The sequence below is a fragment of the Podarcis muralis genome, chromosome 1, assembly GCF_964188315.1.
Source record: "Podarcis muralis chromosome 1, rPodMur119.hap1.1, whole genome shotgun sequence".
In the NCBI taxonomy this organism is placed as follows: domain Eukaryota; kingdom Metazoa; phylum Chordata; class Lepidosauria; order Squamata; family Lacertidae; genus Podarcis; species Podarcis muralis.
The window spans coordinates 79,299,855-79,325,053 of NC_135655.1; the positions used below are offsets into that span (position 1 = coordinate 79,299,855).

A 25,199-nucleotide genomic window follows, 5' to 3' on the forward strand; every position below is an offset into this window, starting at 1 on the left:
TACTCCCTTACTTGTATTCAGCAAGGCAAAAACAGAACCTCTCACTGCCCCCACCCCAGCACCAAAAACAATTCAAAACGTGGATGCCAGTGAATGTCATTAGGGTGTTCAATGGAGAATAGTTGTGCACTCTGTACCTGCTGCAATTCTCTCTTCCACTCATCTATTACAGGTACAGGAGCACTGGCCTCTAAACTAGCTATTCTAAATGTTGTGCTGTCACTGACCCTCCACCAGTGTCACCCATGGCTCCCTTTGACTACATTTGTTCCCCCTTTTGGTCTATGGACCACAATAAAGCGCTCTCTCTCTGTGTGTGCACTGTTAGGACAGTCCCCCTAATTTCCATTCAGGTTTCACCTTGGCTATTATTTACATAAAGTTACATAGAACTTGGCCTGAAAATACAGTCCTCCAGAATTTTTTCCAGGAGTTCAGTGTTGCTTTATATGATGTACCATCTTAGTACAGGGGTAGGCAACCTAAGGCCTGGGGGCCGGATGCAGACCAATCAGCTTCTCAATCCCTCAGACGGTCCAGGAATCAACGTGTTTTTACATGCGTAGAATGTGTCCTTTTATTTAAAATGCATCTCTGGGTTACTTGTGGGGCCTGCCTGATGTTTTTACATGAGTAGAATGTGTGCTTTTATTTAAAATGCATCTGTAGGAGTGCAAATATCCAGAGTGTGGGGTCAGGTGGGATTACTATGAGGAATTATAAAATATGCATCAAGCCATTGTGTCCACAATGAATGCATTGTGTTGACTGGGTTTGATACATTGACAATAATTTCTGATCAAATCCCACAGCCCTCTGCATCTCTGGCTATTTTCTCTACTGCCCATTTCTCTCTCTTCACAAGTCACGTACACAGCCCAGTTGCTGTGGGCAAGTTTCTTTGACGTAGCTTTCTGATGTGTTAATCTTAGGGCCAGGAAACAGATCTCACATGAAGGTGATAATGATCGCTGTCCTCCTGGCCATCCTTCTTATCATGTGTATTGCTTGTTTATCACCTCCCGGGGTTGCCAAATGTCCTCCTTTGTAGTTCTGTTATTTGTTTACCCCAGAAATATGTGTTCTTAATTAGTTTAACTTGTCCCCACTTGGGGTTTGTTGAAATGTCAGAAGAAAGGGGGGGCACTAGGGGCGCATTGGAAGATGGCCGACAATACCATCTCTCCGACCCACACGGGGTAATTAAGAGGCTGTTATGGGAGTAGGCAGCCTCCCTTGTTGCCCCAAGGAAATGGGGAACACTGCCCTTGCCTGCTGTGCCCATAAATCACCCCCTAATTCGAAAGAAGGGGGTGAGGGCCCTAGGCAGAATGCCCCCGTGTGGACCTCGGCTCTCCTGGACGCTGTCTCTGATCGCGCACTAGCTGCAGCAATTTGGAATAATTAATTACAAAAGAAGCAAATGCACATATTTCAAGTGAAGAAGGGGAGTGAAGTCTGCTAATTTAAGTGACCTCTGTGAAAGAAGACGCCGGGTTGGAGAAACAGGAATATTTTACGATGAAGATACACCAAAGGTTGGGTATGTTGACAACGGGACTGAATGGGGGGGGGGGGACCTTTTTTACTTTCCTTCTATGTGATTTACAAGAACCCCTCCTCATTAGAATCGTCGGTTGAACTGACCCAAGCAGGATGATTAAGGTCTGTGTGGAGATAAACTTTAACCAAAAGTATGCTTTATGGAGAGGGACGCGGGTGGCGCTGTGGGTAAAAGCCTCAGCGCCTAGGGCTTGCCGATCGAAAGGTCGGCGGTTCGAATCCCCACAGCGGGGTGCGCTCCCACTGCTTGGTCCCAGCGCCTGCCAACCTAGCAGTTCGAAAGCACCCCCGGGTGCAAGTAGATAAATAGGGACCGCTTACCAGCGGGAAGGTAAACAGTGTTCCGTGTGCTGCGCTGGCTCGCCAGATGCAGCTTTGTCACGCTGGCCACGTGACCCGGAAGTGTCTGCGGACAGCGCTGGCCCCCGGCCTCTTGAGTGAGATGGGCGCACAACCCCAGAGTCTGGCAAGACTGGCCCGTACGGGCAGGGGTACCTTTACCTTTACCTTTATGCTTTATGGAGATCGAGAAGCAATAAGAGCTTTTGGAATGGCACAGCAATTAATTCGGAGTCGCCATCTTGCCAAAGGATTTATAGCCGGGAGGACTTGTTTTCAGACTGCATTCCTGGTGAATCTCCTCAGAGGTTTTGAGAAAGGAGGCAGATTGGTGAAGATTAATGACGCTAAGACTGTTTTGATGTATGGAAGTGATGTTATATGGAAAACGCCTGGATATGGTTACTGGATAAAAAAAATAATATCCACGCAGGATTACAAACTGTTCTAACCAGCTTGTGGAGACTATCAGAGGTCACAAAGCGAAAGGAAAAATATATGAAAATAACAACAAGAGATGTGGAAAAACAATAAGAAAGGACTGGAGAGTACTGTGAACATCATAAAGTTAGATTTGTGGACATTAAAACAGCAGCAAGAAGCAAGAAGTTGATTGGATCCCCTTCGGAACTTGAAATATGGGTACCCCCAACAAAAATTTAAAATTCGGCTGTGTAATTTGGAATTTATGTAATTTGGTTTGATTTGATGTGATTGGTCGGTTAATAAAAAATTATTCTTAAAAAAAAAAGAAATGTCAGAAGAAATCTGATTGGTTCTTACGAACGCTCTGTAAAAAGTTCTTTTGTGAATAAAATGACCTGGGCTGAGGGATAGAGAGAGACAGACAGAGAGAATATTATACGCACCCTTCCCAGAGTCTTGCTGGTTCAAGTCTCTGTGTGTATTCTTATTAATCAGAGTTCAATCCTTCCTTTACTTTGTGAACGCCTCATGCATCTCTGGGCTATTTGTGGGGCATAGGAATTCATTCACACACACCCAAGTATAGTCCGGCCCACCACATGGTCTGAGGGACGGTGGACCGGCCCACAGCTGAAAAAGGTTGCTGGCCCCTGCCCTGACTTAGTACCTCAGTGGCAGGGTTATTTCCCCAAATGCCCCTGGGAGAGTGCTTTGGCTCAGAAGCTGAACACATCATTTGCATGCGGAAGTCCTCAGTTTCACTCCCTGGCATCTCCCGGTTAAAAAAAAAAATCATAGGAAGGGTGTAACTTATCCCTTTTGCAAAATCCTTGGCACTGAGATCAGAAACAGTGAAGTAATCACATTCTTTTGTTGAAATGGGCAGCATTGCATAGGAAGTTTTGGTACTGCCAGGAAAATGAGCCAAGTAGTTCACAAAGTCACATGTGGCAAGCCTCCTTTCCATTGGCTGGGGCTGTTGTAGTCCAGAACTCCTTGAGGGAGGCACCAGGTTGGGAGAGCCAAGTTTAATATATAGGGTTGCACTCAAAACCTATGTGTGAGGGCAAGGCTACTTGTGCAGTGGGGGTTTCTAACACCACCCTCTCACTTTAGAATACTGTATCCCTGAAGAGCCTTTCTTGGGGTTTGGGGAACACTCAGGAAAAGTCTGGGGGACTGCTGTGGGAGGTAGCAGCGGTCTTCTTTATTTTTATCGTTTTTCAGCTGAAATGTTCACAGCTTAGTATCAAAAGGTTCTCACGAGTAGCATCTCGTTACATTTATTTCACAATATTTAGCTTTCAGCACTTTAGCTAAAGTGTGGGCAGAAAGTAGGTTTACTGCTAGATATCTGGGTAGTTTGAAGTACACATTGATTCCTAACTGTTTAGCGGCAGAAACAACAAAATTAATCCCCTTCGTCCCTTACACTCCGTGATGTTAGTTGACTACGGCTGCCAAATTTCAAAAGATGAAAATCCAGACAGAAAAGTTGAGGGTTTTTTTATTATTTTGCAAGCTATCCAAAAAGAAAATGAAGTGTTTGAGCTATTTTAGTCGACCCACTATGCAACAGCCATGGAAAAAGCAAAATTCATGTTAGGGTCAAAAGGACTGAGAATAAAACTGCCGATAATCATAATGCCATGATCAAGGCTGAATTGACCCTGACCTGTTTAACATTATTAGAATGATATTAGATATATCGTTCTAAAACATCACAGGGCGTACTTGTAATTTAGATTGCTTTTCTTACCTCGTTGTTGGTTTATTTTCATCAAAACGCTGCTGGTTGCTCTTAATAACAGATTAAGAACATTAAAAGCAATGCGTCCTTTGTCTTTCTGCATTACCACAACCCTTCCTTAACTCTTTCCTAACGTTAAAAAGATGAGTTTAGAGCCACCCCAAGAACAACTCCATGAGGAAATGTTACAACATGGGGTAGTTTAGGAAAAAAGGCATGTTAAAGGCTTACTGGATTATGCTGAGAAGGTGGATAGGGAGACAATTCTCTCCCTCTCTCATAATACTAGAATCATTCAATGAAGCAGAATGTTGGAAACTGAGGCGTTCTCAAAGTAAAGGAAGGATTGAACTCTGATTAATAAGAATACACACAGAGGCTTGAACCAGCAAGACTCTGGGAAGGGTGCGTATAATAATCTCTCTGTGTGTCTCTCTGTGCCTCCAGCCCCTGGCCCAGGTCGTTTTATCCACAAAAGAACTTTTTACAGAGTGTTCGTAAGAAGCAATCAGATTTCTTCTGAGCATTTCAACAAACCCCACGTGGGGACAAAATCAGATCAAAAGAAATTCTTTTAACTACAAAGACTACTCTGAGTATGCATACATAATCTGAGAGTAAATAAAAGAGGACTAGAGAAACTCCAGAGATCACAAACAGGGGTAAATAGGAGAGGATGGAAGGATGGCAAGGAGATAGGCATCTTTATCACCTTCCTGGGAAACTATTTCCAGGCACTAAAATAACATCCTGAGATTAACATATTGGAAAGGCTACTTCAAAGAAGATGACTCAGATGCCTATCTGCGGTATGTTACTTGTCAAGAAAGAGAAATGGAACAGGGATGCAGAGGTGTGGCTTGATCAAGAATCATATCAAAATAGTTTAAACCCAGCCAACGCAATGCTTTCATTGCTGACACAGATGGCTTACTCTATATTTGTTCCAGTTACAGATAGGTAGCCGTGTTGGTCTGCCATAGTCAAAACAAAAAAAATTTCTTCCAGTAGCACCTTAAAGACCAACTAAGTTAGTTCTTGGTATGAGCTTTCGTGTGCATGCACACTTCTTCAGATACACTGAAACAGAAGTTGCCAGATCCTTCTATATAGTGAGAAGGTGGGGAGGGGTATTACTCAGAAGGGTGGTGGGAATGGGTGATTGGCAGATAGCTGTGATGAGCCTGTTGACGACTCTTAACGACTGCAATAGGTCTTACAGGGAAAAGCAAGGGGTGAGAAGGTGAAAAATGGCTTTGTCATGTATAATGAGATAAGAATCCAATGTCCTTGTTCAGACCAGGTCTCTCCATGGTTTTAAGTTTGGTAATAAGTTGCAATTCAGCAGCTTCTCTTTCCAGTCTATTTCTGAAATTCCTTTGTAGTAAAACAGCTACTTTGAGATCTTGTATAGAATGTCCTGGGAGACTGAAGTGTTCTCCTACTGGTTTCTCTGTCTTGTGATTCTTGATGTCAGATTAATGTCCGTTTATTCTTTGGCGTAAGGTTTGGCCTGTTTGTCCAATATAGAGAGCTGAAGGACACTGTTGGCATTTGATGGCATATACAATGTTAGACGATGAGCAATTAAATAGTCCCGAGATGGTATGTGTGATGTTGTTGGGGCCAGTAATGGTGTTGTCTGGGTGTATGTGGCAGCAAAGTTGGCATCTGGGTTTATTGCAGGCTCTGGTGCCAGTGTCCGTGTTAAGTCTGGTTGTAGTATTATTGTGGGTTAGGAGTTGTTTAAGATTGGGTGGCTGTCTGTAGGCAATGAAAGGTCTTCCTCCCAGAGCTTGAGAAAGAGAACTGTCATTGTCCAGGAGAGGTTGTAGATCTCTGATGATGCGTTGTACTGTTTTAACTTGGGAGCTGTATGTGAGGTGTTCTGGGAGCTGTATGTGAGGTTTTAACTTGGGAGCTGTATGAGAGGTGTTCTGTTATTTTCTCTTTTTTTTGTTTGTTATATTTGTTATAATTCCTCATAGCAATCCCACCTGATCACTACAGGAAACCTCAGGACAAACAAAATAATTGTGCTGCTTCACACAGCACAGAATGGCTGGTGGTTGCAGCTGGCCCCAAGACTTTATGAGCTCAACAGCATGCAATCAAGGAATGAATGAATTATCCTATGTACCCCTAGAATATAAAAAAAGTAGGTTTTCACACCACAGTTTGAATTCCTATGATTTCTTTTTGTAGAAAGATGTGTTAAATTTTGCACTCATTATCTACTTTCAAAATCTTTCACAAAAGCAGCTATGGTACCCAGTCACATCAAACATCTGTTGCTGGATGTGTATGTCTCCCCAGTCATTTCACACCAGGCCCAACTTGAAGTTGGTTCTTCCATCAATTTCAAAACAGCATACATGCACGTTTGCAGGCTACTTATTTATTTATTTATTTATTGACATACATACAACTCTTCTACCATAGAAGGACTTCATGATGACAATTTACAACAAAATTACATAAATTAATAATATAATACAATAAGACAATAGCAGCGACATTAAAAGAGCAACAGAGATGGTGTCATTGGTTGCCAAAAGTATACATTTTTAATTTTTTTGCACCTGAAAGGTTTTTTTGTTTTAAATAAGAGTACAGGAGGGAGTTTTCATCAGGGTTGCCTCATGGAGAAGGCCTTCCTCTGCCTGGTTGTTGCCACCATCTAACCTCTGAAGGCAAGTCCACCCAGAATAGGGTCTCATCCAATTCTCTTCATGAACAGACAACTTCATATGCTAAGCTGAACTATATTACCATGAGAAGCATGAACTTCAGTTTGGGAGAAATGGAAAATGGTTTTGCTTGCTCAAGAAGCCTGCTTAGGACTTAATGAAAAGATTTCTGATAACCACAGAAAATTGGATCTTGCTTAATCATTGTTCCCTTTATTATGAAACTTGAATGACTGAGTGCTTATCAGTTTGGAAGCTAAATGTGGCCACCCCCAAAATAAGAAAGCGTTTGATTTGTGCCATGAGTTGTGTCATTGTGTAATTTGTCCCATTTGGAGGCAAAACCTCTGGGTTTACACTGTCTCCCCAAAACAGCAGCTGTCTGTAGTGCTTCGTGTCTTTGTTTCAAAGGAGCAGGGTGCTGCTCCAGATCAACAAAAGCTATGGCACAATCCTGGATTTCTCCATTGAGGAGGAAAAACTGGAAAGGGAGGGCAGGGGAAAGAAGAGATTGGCCTCAGAGCTGGAAAGCCTACCAGGCGAGATGAGCGCTGCAACCCCAGAGTCGTTTGCGACTGGGCCTAACAGTTAGGGGTCCCTTTACCTTTACCTGGTGCTACTGCCTCACCCTGCCTGAACGTTGGGCTGGCTCTAGGTCAACTCAGTAAATGCAAACCATGCTTTTGTTTGAGCAATCTGTGAAGTTCATTCAGTGGAACCAAGAAGATTCAATCTGGATGTTCAAATCTGGCAGGAGCCTGAGACATTTAAAGGACTGTGCAAAGTTTACTAAAGGAAAGGATCAGGGTGTAAGGACTCAGAATGGTTGGGAGGCTGCTTGTCCTAATATACCTTTGAAACTGTTGTTGCAGGTGGAAATACAGAGGAAGCAAAGCACTGTTTCCCTTTCCCTATCTCTTCATAAGGTCTCAAAGTAGAACCAAGGCTCTTTTTCATTTTTCATTCCCCCACAAACAGAAAGGGGCAAGACAGCAGAGAAGCCACCCTTCTCTCTCTCTCTCACTCACTCAAGTTCAGCTCCAGCCCCACCTCAAATTCCTAAAGCTTCAGAGATCAGCAGCTCAAGGTGTGTGCGCCAGGGAAGAGGAAGAACAGGAGATCACAGTTCATCCCGAGGCGATTCGTCCCCAAAGTCCTCTCTCTCCTTAGGCGTGGATATAAGCATCCAGCCAGTGTTCCCCAGACTCCTTCAGCGTGCTGCAGAGGAAAAGAGAAAAAGGCTCTCAGTAATTCTCAGCTTAGTTTCAGCTTAGTGCTTGTCTTTCTTCCTTGCGCTGTTAATTTCACTTTTAATTTGTACACTGCCTTTCTGCATTACCGTAGCTGAGATTCCTGCATTGCAGGGGGTTAGACTTGGGGTGCCTTCCAACCCTACAACTCTATGATTCTATACACAAGGCAGTGTAGAGAAACAAAAGGCGGTGCGAAGAAGCAACAAAGACTGCACACCTTATAACACAATCTGATCCAATACAAAGGTGTCATAATAAAAACATAAAGCATAAGCAACTTAAGCCAAATAAAGTGATATTCAATATTCCATTAGAATATAATAGCACACAATAAAATTAAATATCAGCAAATAATTATTGAACAGAAATTCACTCTCAGCAATTACAATAAACAATACCATATTTTCCCGTCTATAAGAAATATATATTCCTTAGGTACCCATGTATAAGAGGCCCTCTATTTTTGTGAATTCCAAATTAAGAAAACATCCCTCAGCACTACCCATGTATAAGACAAGCCCCAATTTCAAGCCTAATTTTTTGGTAAAAAAAACCTAGTCTTACACACGGAAAAATATGGTATCTAAACTATAATCAATAAAAATAACAGCAGACCATAGTGCGTATAACAGCACAATACAAATTGAGAATCAGTTTACACGACTTGAAAGCAATTTACACAACTTCTCTCTTCCCAGCTGGTTCTGTTGTTCCTAAAGTCAGGGTTTCAAAAAGGCTGCTAGGGCTGGAGGATGGGGCAAGTGGGGAAAAGCCATTAATTGAACTTACTGCAATATATCTGCAAAAGCCGTGAGCAGGGGCTTGCATTGGTACTTAATGCCATGCTTAGCACAGAGGGATTTCACCAGAGGAGCGACCTTCCAATAATTGTGGCGAGGCATCGTTGGGAAAAGGCTGTGGAAAGAGAGCAAGAAACATGGGGAACCAGGGTGGTGTAGAAGTTAAAATGCCGCACTAGGACTTCGGATACCAGGGTTCAAATCCCCACTCAGCCATGCACCTCGCTGAGTCAGTCTCAGGCTCTCAGCCTAACCTACCTCACCACCTTGAGCTCCTTGGCTGAAAGGTGGGATGGAAATATAAACAATAAACCAGTGGCAGAGCCTTCAGTTAGCCAAAGCCAGCCCACCTCTGTTGAAGTTCCCTAACCCTTTCCCACCCAATATGAGTATGGGCTGTCATTTACATGAAGGCCTTTTCCAGAGACATTCACACTGTGCCAGCGTCTCCCTTCCATATGTCACATACTCACTGATGCTCAATCTGGAAGTTCAGGTGCCCCGTGTACCAGTCATTGAACAGGGATTGATCCACGTCACATGTCGCTGCGAGCTAAGTGAGAACGAGAAAGGAGACAGACTGTTAAATGGCCCGGCAAAGGGGAACAGCTGCCTCCAGAACCAACCCCACCAAAATGTGACCATGGCAACTGGGCCATTTGAACAACTCTCTCTTCGATGGAAATGTAACCTTGCCCTTTCTAAGGAGGCCATGCACTTGAAAGCGCAAATGGATGGCCGAACCTATCAGATGAAAGTCATTGTCTCTGGGAGGAAGAAGTACATATTAACTCACCTGAGCAGACACCCAGTCCAAATTCTTATCATAATCAATAGTCATGGGAATGTGGTTCATCTGTGAGACCCAGAGAAACCAAGTGCTTTCTAGGAACCTGGGTAGATCAACACAAGAACAACAACAATAATCACCATTCTGTCAGAGATTGGCCAATAGCACCTCATACAGAATGAAAAGGGCTAATTGTTTCAAAGCAAGTTTTTTCTACACCCTCCTTCCGCTTACAAGGCCCTATTCCCTTTCTGCTCCTGTAGTAGTGATGAGAGTAAGGGAATAAGAGGAGCAAATGCTCCATGGGCCTTCATTAGGCCCAGCAGACTTACTTATGGGAATTTTCCAGTGCAGATATCTCTGGGATTTGTAGTTTTACCAAGGCCTCACAAACAGCCTGGAAGACCTGGGAAACTACGGGATCTTTGCCTTGGAGATGTCTGTTATTGTTTGTATTTCATCGAATTGGCACTGCTAACTCCAGAGGAGTCTATTAATAGTTAGGCAGCCTCTTATGTCAGCGAATGAACCTTTTTGCCACAGAAGAACATTGCATGGATAGTGAAGTTTCCATTTAAAACAACAACACCAGGAGATAAATATAATGCTAGAAACATATAGTGTGAGATCTCTTAACAAATGTAACAAATTTGTGCAAGGACTTCTGCTTGCACAGCAGGGCTTCCCCCCTCCACTTATGCCCCCCCCCAACATTAGCTGGGGGGGTGGTGGGTCCAGAGGTAGGCCCAGAACAGCATGTGGGGAGAGGGGAGGGGGATTGTTCCATCTCACAAACTGATGTACTTTGTGCAGACAAAATGTCTGTAACTGCATGGTGCTGAATTCCACTCATCTCTGTATTTTACTTTTCCACTATCTGAATGCAGAGTAGGGGGCAGAGGAACAGTCTCTCTTGGGACTGATGGACACTTTCTTGGACTGCTTCGCTAGGCCAGGCCAGGGGAGATCATCTGCATGACAGATCTGTTCACGCTGGTGTATGCAAATACAGCACTTTGTACATGCACAGCCGCCCCCGCCCCCGCCCACCCCATCCATGAGCGTTTTGCATACAGATTATTTACCTGGCCAGCCAGTAGAATGCCATGAAGGTCTTGAATCCCATTAAAGGAACAAACATGAGACAAACGCGGATGTTGTAGAACACAATGCAAGCAAACTCCTGCCAAAGAAAACTGGGTTAAGGCAATAAAAAAGTTTGAAAACCGCTGCCTTTGGATGGTGCAATTATGATGGCTTCAAAGGCCATGATGCCATGTGACTCAGAGCAATGTTTGCATGTATGGAAACGCCCTGGGAACTGTATCATGTTAAGAAGAACTGCCTCCATGGTATGGAAGGGGATCAGTATCAGTGCAGATGGGACATATGTTTCTGCACCGGCGTGGATATTATGAAAGGCAGTACAAATAACACATCAAAGGAATGAACAAATGAAAATCTCATGGACATTGGTCTTCTTGATTACTGTAGATCTATTCCGCCCTCCCCAAACTGGCATTGGCTCCAACATACACAGGCCAAGTGGATTTGTTTACTCTGCTTATTCACTAAAGTAAACTCATCCTTCATGTGACACAGGAATAAAATAATGATTTCTCTAATGCAACTCTGGTGGCTAGCTGCAGGCAGTGCGGACACAGGACATCTGCATTCCACCATTACGTTATTATCCATAGGGGAAACAGTGCAGTTACACGTTCACAGATGACTCACCATCCATTTTTTCCTCTGAATTGCGAAGCGTATTATAATCAGCTGCACAAATACAACGAAAGTCATCGGGGCTAAGACTATGGAGAAAAAGGAAAGCAAACATAAAACAAAGAGAAGTATTTTCCTCCAGTTGTAATAACCAAGCTTTCCAAGCCCATAAGTATTTCTGGGTATTTCTCATCTCCCAGGTAATTCTGGAGCAATCATACTGAGCTAAATTTAAGTTGGAGGGGGTGTCCGTTCAAGAGCCCTTGTAGCCCTGTGACTCTATAGCTGTTTGATTTGCATTTGTAGAAATGGACAAATTTTTATTTTTTTAAAATGAAAATGGTCAAGCTTGGCATAATTAAAGAGCTGGCCTAGTGCCGGTGATTTGTTGCCATAGGAGCTCAAGGGTATTTGACTTTCATCCCTCCTGCCCTGGCTGGAGGTGAAGTCAGGAAAGTGTGTATCTGAGAAAGAGAACCAAAACAAAAGCCTCAGGAGTTTTGAAACTGAAGCTGAAAAGAGACTGAGCAGCTCGACTTGCTTTGTGGAATTGGTGTCCCCCCTTCTAATCTACTGCTGGAGTTTTGATGCTGTTAAATTTCTTTCTTATGCTCAGCCTGTATAAATGTGTGGGGAAATGCTACTCATCTCCAGGGATCTTCATTCTGCAGAAACAAACCCTAAGCTGGGAGTCTGAAGTCTCTCACTGCTCAGAGATTGGGGTTTGTGTAACACTAGTAAAGATAACATTTCTTCTATCTATCCATTTGCCTATAGCATATTTTTTTTCAGAACCTCCAGCCTCTGATCTAACAAGCTTGGGTCCTAATCCCCAAAGAGACACAGCCTTGCTGATGGTAGCAAACAACTGAGAGAGACTCACGGATGAAGTATTTGTGCTGGTGCTGGTAAGGCATGTATTTCTTCTTCTTCTTCCCAAGCTGCGAATGGAGAGCAGAAGTAATGCGTTTAAACATAGGTAACAGCTTTGCTGACCTTTGGTCACTGCACAGATTTTTCTTAGAGAATTTGATTCAGGAAAGAAGCCTACGATATATGTTTGCAACATGAAATCGGCTTCCATGGCCATGTTTGGACGTAAGGCGAAACCAAACCATGGCTTTAACCTACTGGGCCTGTTATTCATGGTGTGCATTCCCCTGTCTACTCACCTCCTCAGAGAGCGGCTTCCCCAGGCTGAACAGGAGCGGGTGCATGTTGAGATCTGGGTCCTTGCGGAAGCAGTTGGGTTTGGCATGATGCTGGTTATGCATATGGTTCCACCAGCTGGGGGGCCCTCCCTGCAAACGGAATAAAAAGAAAATTCCACCAATTTTTCATTATTCATGTTGGTGGTGTTGGAGCAACTACGTTATGTGCTTATTCCTGACACACAAATTGGGGGGGGGGGGGGAATTGTCCAAAATGACAACGATGAGAAAACAGAGAACGACAACTTCAGCCTCCTAGGGGACTCTGATGCATAGCTGTCAACTTTTCCCTTTTCTTGTGAGGATTCCTTTTTGGAATACTTAAAAAAAGGGAAACGTTGACAGCTATACTCTGATGTTGACCTGAGAGTCACAGTCATTTAACAAAGTATTCGACGAGAGTATCAAGAGTGAAGTTATTGAACTAGAATTTATCAGGAAGTTTGATTCTATTCCTGCTTAGCCTCTATGAGTTCTAAGCAGGAGAAACCCCGCTCTCGATACTGGGCTCTTACTTTAAGTATTCCTGCCACAAGGTGGTGAGCCAGTCTATTCCACTTGGGCTTCTGAAAGACGGAAACATGCCCAAGATCATGCTGAAGAAAGCCATACTGGATCTGGAAAGCAAAAAAGCAATATCAATACATGTTGATAGGCTATTTTCCACAGATGGGTTAGTAGGAACAAATGGCTCACTCTTTCACTAAGACTTGGGAAAAGCAACAGCAGCTATCCTACGCACTCTGCCCCTGTTTAGTTCCCCACACATTTGCAACGGAAATTGGCAGGAAGCCTGGGCACTTTCATCAGAAGGAGAACTGGTTCCCATGAAGTTAGTACTATAGAAAAGGGCACTAGGCCTTCCTGCATGGGTATATAGCCTCACTTCCCACGGTGGCATAATAAAAAGGCTTGCCTCATGAATATTGCTTATAAAAGTTCAGACACAACAGAACAACGAAATGGAAGATTTTAAGTATTACAGTAGCATTGTGGAAGCCACAGTCAATGGATTCATCCCACAGGGTGGTGTAACTTTTAAAGGCCCACAACTATGTAAACAAGGCCAGTCACACAGATCTTCACCTTGAAATCATCACCTCCCATACTAGCCAGGCATAATATTTATGATAAGGACCCATTCCATTGCAAATGGCTCTACCAAATGGCCACTGGCCTTTCAAGGTCAACAGCTGTGTGTGTGTGAATTCCTAGAAAAGCAACTCACACAGCACTACCATAACATCAAAGGGTGCCAGCATATCTTTCCAATGAAGCAACTTTTTGCTATTTCTCTGTTAACAACTGACTTTTTTTGCCTCAAAATGAAGAAGAAAATGCTGGATTGACATCTTTATCAATCTACTGTGACTCCAAGGTCACCTTCCTAGACAGTCAGTTCCACCAGTTCAGACCTCATGAACATGCATGTGAAATTAAGAATTTTATTTTATTTTTGCCTTGACATGCATCACTTCATACTTGTTTACACACATTGAGACCACATGCATTTTGACTACAAAGCTGTGCCTGTCTAGCTAGCCTTTCGCACGGAACCAGCAGCATTGCAGAGAAAACTACCTTGGAGCTGCTGGCATTCAGAGTGCTGCCAAACAACCCTAATTTTGCTTCTGGGACCTCACAACTACATTTCCCCATGCCATTTGTGCCAAGGTGCACTGCAACCTCTGCATCACTATCTACTACTACTGTCTACTATGCTATGCTATCTAGGTGACAGGTGATATCCACAACCTTCACATCAGACAAGCAATAAATCCTACGGCCTACACACCGATCACACACCCAGTTGTCAAATTGCCCACTACTAGGATCACTCCAGCTCTGGAGAAGTTCTCTCAGGGCAGGTTTTCTTTAGATCAGGCCCTGTTGCCGAACTTGCCTGGCTGTTTAACTTGCTTTGACACTTGTCCGCTGGTGCTCCCTGCAGCTTGTGGAGCTAGCTCCTTTTGCTAAGTTGCTCTAAATCAGTGTTTCCCAGACTTGGGTCTCCAGCTGTTTTTTGGGACTACAGTTCCCATCAGCTCTGAACACTGGTCTTGCTAGCTAGGGGTGATGGGAGTTGTAAATCCATAAACAGCTGGAGACCCAAGTTTGCTGGAGACCCAAGTTTGGGAAACCCCACTCTAAATTTATATGCCTGGCTAGTTCCTCCCAGCTGCTGTTGCAGTCAGTAAGGTCAGGTGTATGGCTGAAATTCATGAAAGTAGGGCTTTGAAAAAGGGAGTAGTAGTCTGGAACAGTGGATGTTGATTGACTGGACAATGGGCAATAAGATGACTGCAAATTAACTCCTTTGGGAAATTTTCTTATTTTAAAACTTTTAATAAAAAATAAGTAGATTTTGCCTGTTGCTGAGCAGAGCACGCTTTTAAAAGTGCAAGTTTAGCTGTAGTTTTAAGTGGTACCTTGAACTCCCACTTTGACAAACTAGACCAATTTTCAGCTGGTAACATTAAATTTGTGTGTTCAGGTTCCCAGGTTTGATGCCTGATAACTCATTTAGTAGGGATGTGAAAGTCACGGTAGGCAGTATTTAGCTAATCACCATGATATGCCTGAAATTCCACAAGCTATGCCAAATGCTTAGGGGGGGTGAGGATATGACAAAGCACTAAGACAGGTAACCGGTCCAGAATAGTCCAGACTGAATCCTGCTGCACCCAGTAATGCAGACACATTTACCTGTGCAATGGTGAACAATGCTACACCAATGAGGAAAGGGGTCCAGGTTTTTCCAAAGTACCAGATGACGAGCCAGGATGCAATGTCTATCAGGAAAGCATGCAGGAACATGAAGGCAAAGAAGGGATAACTGGCCTTCAGGAGTCCAGATCTCTTCACTGTGCTGTGCAGCTCACGAAAATCTTGTATCAGCATATCCTGTGAGAAATGACCATGGTTAAGTTCCCCCTTCACAAAGTACATGCATCTGATTCAAACTGTAGCATTACTACGCTTTCTCTAGACAGATCACGATGGTAACAGAGAGGCCAAGCCAGCTGGTCAGCTCTCCTTCAACAGGGGGCAGGATGAGACAGGACTCTAAGATAAGAGGGGCATGATGATTTCAGGGCATTGTCTAACCAGAGGCAGTGGAAAACCACTCTCTGCTCTGTCTCTCCACAGTAACTTCAAGGAGTGTAATGAGTGGGTTTTCTGTAAGAGTTGAGGTTTTTGTACCCAGATGCCTCCTGTGCTGTTGTTGGAATCTGTCTATCTTGAAAGACAATGGAATGCCCAGATGTCAAGACCCTGACTTCTCAGCCTCACTGATGTGGTCCAAAGGAAAGCAGAACAACACACTTGGCACCAGCTTGGTTGCTGGAGTTGCCAGAATGAGGCATCTAAGACACCATCCAACTATCTTAGGGACTCCATTCTGGATCTGTTTAGGATTTACTCCTTAGCCTTTCCTTCTAACAAATATATCCCGCAAAGCAGCAGAGGTTTAGGGCCAGAATTTCCCTTCTCTGCCTTCTTGACCATTAGAGCCACTTGTCCGTTCCATCTGCCAGAGCCTGTCTTCGCATGCAGGGGAAGTGCACTTGGCATGCTAGTGGCATGTAAATCCTACAAGGGAGCAGGGCAAGCTCACTAGGCTCCAACTCTGCTTTGCTATCATCGTCTCCTTCCATGAGGATGAAATCCAAAGTGTGGAATGCCTTTGCTCCTCACATGATCTAGACCCTCAATTTTGCAGGGTTCTAAATTGTGTGGGAAATCTCCCCATTTTAGACTTCACCCTTCAACTCATTGAGGTTTATGGGCAGGGCCATAAACACAACTTTACTGGTGACCAGTGAAGAATGGGGTAGGTGCTTAGTGAAGGATCAAGGCAGAGAGATTTAAATATCCAACCAGATCCCACCACCACCTACCCAACTGCACAAGTTTATGGTTGTCTCTTCCACGGCGGCTGTGTGCAAAGCCATTCTCCTTCATGTCTCTACCATGAGGACAGGGGGTGAGGAGCAATATTGAGGTTCTAAAGCATCATGAAAAGTGTACCCTTAGGGATCCATGGGGCCTAAGCCACCAAAGGGAAATCCTGCAGCTAAGTTCTTTGGTATCTACAATGTGCTTTTGCTCAATTAGAACATGTAAAGCATTTTAGTCCAGTGGCTTTTGCCATGCACACCACATGGAAAACTTACTTTTTTGGTGGGTTCACAGCTTGGTTGATCAGGTGCCAGCTCCCCAATTAGCAGTGAGCTCAGGTATTTCTTTACTAGGTCCTCATCCTTGTGGAAAGCGGTGAAGGCATCCTAAACACACACACAAACAAACAAACAATAATGTAAAAGGATGTAGGGGTCTTAGTACACCACAAATTTAACATGAGTCAACAAAGTGATGCAGCAAAAAGAAGAAGAAAGAGCTGATGCTATTCTAAGCTGTAGGAACAGAACTATAGGGTCCCAATCAAGGGAAGTAACAGTACTGTTCTGTTTTGCCTTGGTGAGACCCCACCTGGAGTACTGTGTCTAGTTCTGGGCACCAAAATTTGAGGATGATATTGACAAGCTGGAATGTGAGCAGAGGAGGGTAACCAAGATGATCAAGGGTCTTATGAGGCAAGGTTGAAGGAGCTGGGTATGTTTAGCCTGGAAAAGAGCACACTGAGAGGAGATATGATTGCCATCTTCAGATAACTAAAGGGTTGTCACATGGAGGATGGAGCAAGCTTGTTTTCTCCAGCTCCAGAGGGTAGGACCTGAACCAATGGGTTAAAGTTACAAGGAAAGATATTCTGACCAAACAAGAACTTTTTGATATTCTGACCAAGAACTTTTTGACAGTAAGTGATCACTAAGCTCATTCTGGGTTGATCATTCCATTTTTATTTTTATTTTTGGGCATTCTAGAAAGGACTATCTAGCAGGATATTCTTCACTGAATCCTATGATGAAATGAGATGCTTTTAATGAAAGAGCTGGTGCTGTGCTATTTATATTGTAATTATTGGTATGGTTTTAATAGATTTTATATATGTATATAGTTTTAATTTTATCAATGTTTATGGTTTTTTAATTATTGTTTTTTCTATGCTTTTAGCAGTTCTTATTTTTTTCTTTAAGCTGCCTTGAGTTCCCTCAAAGAAAGGTGGGGTATAAATACATATACAACAACAACAGCAACAGCAGCAGCAGCAACAACAACAACAACAAATGAACAACTATATTTTATTTCTGATAAGTAAGTTTCACGTTTTGCTGTAAGTACTTGTGAAGCCAGTGATTCACAAATCAAGACTGGCATACAGTTCCTGTTAAATGAGTTAACAGAAACTAGAGGTCCAAGACTGATAGTAATGATCACCCGTTATGATGTCATTTGGTCTGATCTTCAGGAAAGCACACTCTCCTTTTGTTAATTTTCCATGTGCCTCCTTGATTTTTGGTTTGGGCAAACTATAGTTTGCCATAGAATCCAAACCACGAACAATGGTTTGCGGTAGTCCTCTGGAGCAACAATTTGCAACCAAAGTTTGCTCATTCAGATGTAACAGGAAACTATGGAAGAGAACTGAAGTATACAAGGAGAGAAAGAGGGAGCACATCAGCCTAAGGAAGGTCAAGCCTTTGTTTAGCATTACATTTGAATTAGCCCTGTAAAGAGACTACCCTAATTAATTGCATTCAGAATTCAGCATCAATAGAATCTCAGTGGTCATTCAAAATAAACAAAGCAAGTGCCTTGACCTTGTGGCTGAAAAGAGCTCAGAAACATGTGTGCCTGGTGAGCTCTCAGAAGCCAAATGGGCTGAGCACAAGAAGCAATGCTGAGGGTTGAGGATGTGTGTGTGTGTGTGTACAGAGGCTGGATCTAGACACATCAAAGAAGCATTTCAGTTTGAACAGGAGAAACAGAGAAAAACAGGACTCCAGGCCACTATCTGGTGGCAATATCACATATACAACGCATACAAATAACTTTTAATGTAACAGTCCAGCTGAGTCCAAAGGCCTTCAGGCAGCGACTCTTTGCTTATGACTGTGAGTTTCATAACCAGCCAGAAATCTTCCACCCACAGAAGGCTTCTGTAGACGCCTACAGAGTTTACACAATTTCTCAAAGGCGCTTCCAAACTTCAGAATGAACTCACTTTAAAATGAATCACATCTTATTGTACCCAATTCCTTTCTCACGTCACATTTCAGTTTCATCAAACACCTTTCCAGCTACATATATTACCAAAAGTTCAACAGACGGACAGGCAAGAAGTCTTTCCGTGTTTTCTTATTCCCTCAGAGGAGGAGACATGAAAATCACAGCTAAAGACAGAAGGCACTTGAAAAATCATTGAAGGAAGAACATACTTAGTTATTATTTTCTTCATAAAATGTATATACTGCTTGATTGTAGAAAAAACCTCAAAACCTCAAAGCACTCAGCAATGCCCTAAATGGCAAACCCTATGTTAGTTATAGTTTTGGTGGGTGAAGTCAAATGCAGAGGCGTTCTGAGCACTGTCCCGTTGTCAACATGAGTCAGTGCACATCAGTATCTTTCCCACCCGCATTGATCAAAAGGCCGATTTCTGATTTGGGGTGACAGAGTACAGCAGCAGTGATGTAAACATGGGTTCTCCAACTACACATGCTTCTTGCTTCCATTGGCCCATTCTTGTGGAGTACTCTGCCAATAGATACAGCAATGTGTATTCTGTGCCAACTTTTAAAAACTTGCTCAAACCTTTTTCTATTCTGCCAGGTCTATGCGGACAATTCAAAACAAATCCTTTCGCAATGGTTGATGGATGTTTAACTTTTTATGGTTTTTACTGTGTGGTTTCATTTTTCGTTGCTGGAAACTGCTTTGATTTTTTTAAAAAAATCACATAGTGGTATATAAATATGTTTAGCAGTAATAGTCAAACAACCCAACACAGCATGCATCACCAGTCAGAAAACTTTTCCAGTGTTGTGCTTACGTGGCACATCAGATGGTGCCGTGATTCCATTATAGCTGCTTGCACTCAAAAGTGGTGCCAGGAATACCTTCTCCTATGTTACGTTGTGCCATTAAAACAGTACATTCCAGCCTGACGAGCCCTCCAGATGTCACTTCGTGATGATTTGTATTCACGATGATATTGGGGCACTTTTACACAGTCCTGCTTTCAATACTGTTTGTGCCTGCAAATGTTTTTGGGGGCAGATAGCCTTTTTCATTTCCAATCAACACATACCCTTTAACCACCTGCTGTAATCCTGGAACTTTTTATGCTACTGATGTTCTGGGTTTATTCTTTTCTCCCTCTTTTGGTGGTGCACTATAGGGTAAGCACATCCCTCCAGATGGCAGTAATACAGTAACACTGGTGAAGCACTGGAGAACAACTAACCAAGTGGCATGGCGTGTGGACAGTCCAGTGTAAATTCACTACTAATGCACTATTATTGCATCAAGGACATGTTGAAGAATATACCCACAAACAACAACAAAACAGTCTGGAGGGGCCCATAAGTCAATTCATTCCAGCTTAAGACATATCAGACTAAGAAACATCTAGCATGACCAGATGTCATAATTATGCATCAGCCTCTTGTTCATGTTCTCAGAAGCGATAAAATCTGTAAGGCTGGATATGGCCCAGGACATTTCTCTGCCTGAGGTAGAAAGCCCAATGACATCTCCTCCTCCACCCACCCAGTGTTCATAAACATATTGCAGCAATCTTAATATAAATGGTAATTTATAGGCTTTTAAAAGTACCCTCCATCCTACTACCTGAGGCACGCTGCCCCACTTGCCTAATGGTAGGTGGAGCCTTAATTATTTCGCTGGCATCTGAATCCAAGAGCATCTGTGGTTTGTGACACTGAAAGACAATCATGTAAGAACACAATGGAGTCCCAGGAATCTTTAAACGGCCCTTGTGGCCTAAGCCAGTCCATTCCAGTAGGAGGTACAAACATGGTGTGAAAGCATATCAGATGAGGAGATTTCATGGGCATGGTGAGCACATGTCGTACTGAGGGATATTCTAACTTGTGGGCATCAGCCACGTGTCCATGTTGTAAGCCCAGAAGCAAGGATGGGGGAGGAAGTCAATATGTAATAATAGTAATTATTTATTTTGTGTACCCCACTCATCTGACTGGGTTAAATTCAGCTCGCATTTAAATTCAAACCTATAAATTCACAGTTTCCAAAATAATACGATAAACAAAATGCAGCCGTCCTTTGAAATTCACACCTATCTGAATATTGCGATGCCATTCTTTAAGCAAGCAACATTTACAAAAATACATATATTGGGTTAAGGTGTGCATACAAATAAATATGTTCATGAAAATAGCATGAATAGTAAAATGACGTTTTACTATGTTTTTATATGTGCTGTAAGTGGCCCAGAGAGCCTGGAGAAACCCAGCCAGATGGGTGGGGAATAATAATAATAATAATAATAATAATAATAATAATAATAATAATAATAATAATAATAATACACAAATGCATCACAACATGTGTACATTAGTCAATGCCAGCGATTTTTCTCAGCCAGAATTCACTGGAATTCAGTTCCAGCACCTCCCAGGTGGGCGCCATTGTCATTTTAAGAGAACAAGAGAGCAGTTCATGTTGAGTTCCAGCACCTTTTTCTAGAAAAATGGCACTGGTCAAAACCACTGAATAATTTTATGAGGATTTTAAAAAGAATAATTGTAAATTCCTGTAGTAATGTGGAGAATCGATTGGAAGATTGGAAGAGCAAGAGAACCGAGAGAACTGATATATTCCTCCCTCTCCAGTGCATGTTTTCTGCCTGAGGTAGAGAAACCGATTGACACCTTCTCCTGCCCACACACCCTAATGTTGGTAGAAATATTACGGCAAACTAAATAACTGACACGTTCCAGCCTTTTAATAGTAGTCCTTAAATCTATAACTTGAGTTGGGCTGCCTGCCTCAGTCTCCTTGGCACTGAATAACTCACTGGCACCTGCTGCAACTACTTCTAAGATCTGAAGCAGTGATAGGCATGTGAGAACGCAGCTGATGTTTGAGACTCTTAGCCAATGTTTCATTCCTGTTCGTATTACCCTGTGGGTATTAAACAGGTGACCAGGGACTTAGTAGGGGGAAAGTTGGTTTGGCTGCTCGCTTCAAAGAAGACACTTTTAGGCAGTGTAACTCCACCACAACTTTCTGGATCCCTGTGAGGGTGGCTGTGCATGAACGTGAGCACCTGCGTTATTAGTTAAACCCTTTCTGTAAATTGCTTAAACGTCCGGGAAAATCCAGATGTATGGCAACCCATGTCAGAAGTCTGGACTTTTCCCGTGAGGTGATGCTCAAATTACATGCTGGGTCAGAGCCCCTTTAGTTGCTGCATTTAAAAGACTATGGGGGGGCATGATTGGACTAAAACGGGGGTGGGGTGGGGGGAGGTCAGAGGCATGTGAATTTCTCAAAGAACCCCACCCTTCAACTGGAACACTGCATTGCAGTGCCTTCTTTTCTCTTTTTGTGCACCGTGGTATTTCTCCATCTCTATTTCTTTGTCATGGGAATTTCCTCACAAGGCAGATGAGAATTATCAGACAAAAATTGCACCAGGTTTTATGCAAATTAAGCTGCAACGCTGTACACCCTTTACCCAGGAGTGAGTCCCTCTGAAATCAGCGAGGCTTCCTTCTGAGTAGACATCAGGGAATCAGCAGCTTTTCAGATTTAGGTGGACTTTAACTCTCATCCGTCTCAGCCAGCATGACCAGTCATTAGGGAGAATAGGAGTCACATCCCAGCAACATTTGGAGAGCCACAGGCTCTAGGATTGCACCATGTCAATTAACACCAACTTCAGTTACATGTAATTTGAATAAACCTGTTTTTGTGGGTGCCAGAATGTTCATTTGGTTAGGAACAGAAAATATATATGTAAAAATAAAATACCTTTAGTTTACTTTGACATGCAAGAAGTGTGCTAGAAAGTGTGCCCAAGGCAAAATGAGAAAACTTTAAATCACCAAGGTCAATATCCGACTCATGTTCAGTCAAGACAATCCCAAACACAACATTCTTTACTTACACTATTCTTAATCTCAGGTGGTGTTTTCTAAATTTTAATTTCAGGTGTACAACAGATTAGTATATTTCACACTTTGCCAATTTAATCTGCAAAGCTAAGACATTCTGTAGTGAAATATAAAATTGTGGCTGTAATTCTAAGTGTACTTACCAGGGTTAAACTCAATGAGAAGAGCAAAAACTACAATCCCAACAAATATCAGCAATGCTACATCAGTTCTCTTAGCTTCCTACCCCAACATTACTCAAATATTTTGGCTGAGGAGACATCCTCAGTCATAGTTTCTCACAGGTATGATAACTCTGCTTTTGAGTCCATATGAATCTTTCACACACCTGGGCTTCTTTAAACCACCTGGAAGTCAGGCAATGATAAGTAGAAAGAATTATAACCAATTATCTTGAGAAGGAACTGCAGACTAGCTTTAGTCACCCATGCCAGCCAGAATTTAGCTTCCTCCTCCAGCAAGCTATTATGGGGTGGGCTTTTCTGTGCCTTCAGACCCTACTTCTAACTCTTGTTTCCTACAATAACAGAAAATTGCCAAGGAAACTTCATGAGCATATGAAGAACCTTGGTCCCTCTAACCCTGAATGCCTACAGTGCTGTGTCCTCCAGGATGTCAGCCACAAGTCTTTTCCAGGTCTGCTACCTGAGATCCTTGGAGATGCTAGGAGTCAAATCTGGGATGTGGTCCAAGTAAGGCAGGGGTGGGTGTGCCTTTTTGACAGGAAAAAAAAAGATATTTATCTCTCTCCACCCTTCTTGCCAACTTCAGCAGGTGGATGGGACCACCCATCTATCAATCTTCCGATGACCTGATGACATCAGGTGTCTGAGAGGTGGGTGATCTCAGAGGGCTGCAGGGATGGATCTGCTTTGCCAATGCATTCCCTGCATTGAACTCTCCCCTCTCCAGCTGTTGAGCAGAGGGTGCAACCCTGCTCTCTACAAGGGTCTGCTTTGCCAGTGTGTTTCTTGCAGGGAACATGCTGGCAAAGATGCACCCAGTAGGATCGAGCCCCATCCCCATCAGCTGATGCAAGCCAGTGATGTTAGACTGCCATGACCTCATGGACCAAATGGGATCCCCTAGCAGGTCTATGGGCTGGAGTTTCTCTACTCCTGATTCAAGACATGTGCTCTGCCACTGGGTGATGGTCCTTCTCCACTGCTCTCTGCCCCGCAATAAGGTCTCACCGTGGCATCTTGTCCGGAATAGTGGCTGATGACGCGCCTTCCTCCAGGGTGCCGCCAATAGAACTTGCTGACATCGTAGACTTTCCGGTTGATGACCAGCCACCTCTCTTCCTTGGAGTTCCCTTTGCCCGAGCGGAGTCCTATCTCCTCCCAGGTGAAAAGCTGTGGAGCATCTAAGCAAGGTTCCTTTCCTCCTAGAACAGTGCCTGACTGTGGAGGCATTCTGACTGACAGTGCAGCACCAGCTTCTCCAGCTAGTTACTGTACTCTTTATCCGGGTTGGAGCCACCTGTTTCATGTTTCAGACAGGTTTATATAGATACACACACCTGTTGCAGCAATCCAACCCACCACCCAGGACATTCTGTTACTTCAGGCATTCTCTTTCAAAACAGCTGCCTTTCTCCTGCTCCTCCCCTTGGCTTCCTTTCCCCATAATTCTGCAAGAGTCACCTTTCCGTCATGCCTGTGCATCCTTCACACCTACTAGACCTCAGAACTGGGAGAACGAGCATGTGAATAATCGTCGCTTTAATAAATACAGCCACATACATAGAAGCCATTTATCTTTGGGTGCTCTGAATTGTGCAAGAGTCATAGCTTCACCCCAACAGAAGTTTGATATTTGCCAGCCACCATCACAGATCACTTCCAGAGTAATATTGCTTCCTTTTCCAAGCAACAGCATTAAGAGAAGAGAACATGGAGATATAATCACAACAATTATGCCACAGGGAGGGACGAGCGAGAAATTTAAAGTTTGTGTTTGAAGCCAAATCTTCCCGTTGCGAAACATTATGAGAATTGAAACACGGTCATCCTTTGATACCTGCAATTTTTCAAATCATGCAATTCAGTTCTCCAACCATTGTTTATGAAAATAGATATATTAGGGGAAAGTGTGCATGAAAATGAAAATAACACAGAAAATTGTATTATATTGGGGAAACTTGTTTGCAAACAATTGTATGTTAGTTAAAATTGTGTATAAAATTGTATTAAGAGTAATTCACATTAAATTCCACATGAATTTTTATTAGGATTTTTTTTAATGCAAGTTGCTGCAGAAATGTGGATAACTGGATTTAATAAGCACCAATTGAGAAACTGAGAGAATAAAAAAAACCCTTATCCCTAGCCACATATTGCTCCAGTAAGTGAAAAGAGCTAAGTATGTGTTCCCTCAGAGAGCACGTAGCTTTTTCACTCACTGGAGTGATATGGGGCCACCTCCCATCCATCTGTTCTAGAAACCACCCACCTCTACATTATCTGAATTGAGCATCAGTTTGTTGGCTCTCATCCAATCCATTACTGAGGCAAGACAATCATCCACTGCCACACCTGTGCTGTGTGTCATCCACATATTGCTGACAACATAGTCCAAAC

At 43.1% G+C, this 25,199-nt stretch overlaps 1 protein-coding gene across 1 annotated transcript; it reads right to left on the minus strand.

The window, feature by feature from the left end:
* Positions 1-7,934: 7,934 nt before the first annotated feature.
* LOC114600551 (acyl-CoA (8-3)-desaturase-like) lies at positions 7,935-24,081 on the minus strand. The gene is made up of 12 exons (XM_028736819.2): positions 23,811-24,081; positions 16,726-16,836; positions 15,254-15,451; positions 13,063-13,164; positions 12,509-12,637; positions 12,220-12,277; positions 11,349-11,425; positions 10,697-10,794; positions 9,618-9,714; positions 9,295-9,374; positions 8,811-8,936; positions 7,935-7,986 (listed from the first exon to the last, which is right to left on the minus strand). The coding sequence occupies exons 1-12, from the start codon at positions 24,030-24,032 to the stop codon at positions 7,935-7,937; spliced, it is 1,350 nt and encodes a 449-aa protein (XP_028592652.2). The 5' UTR covers positions 24,033-24,081.
* Positions 24,082-25,199: the final 1,118 nt, after the last annotated feature.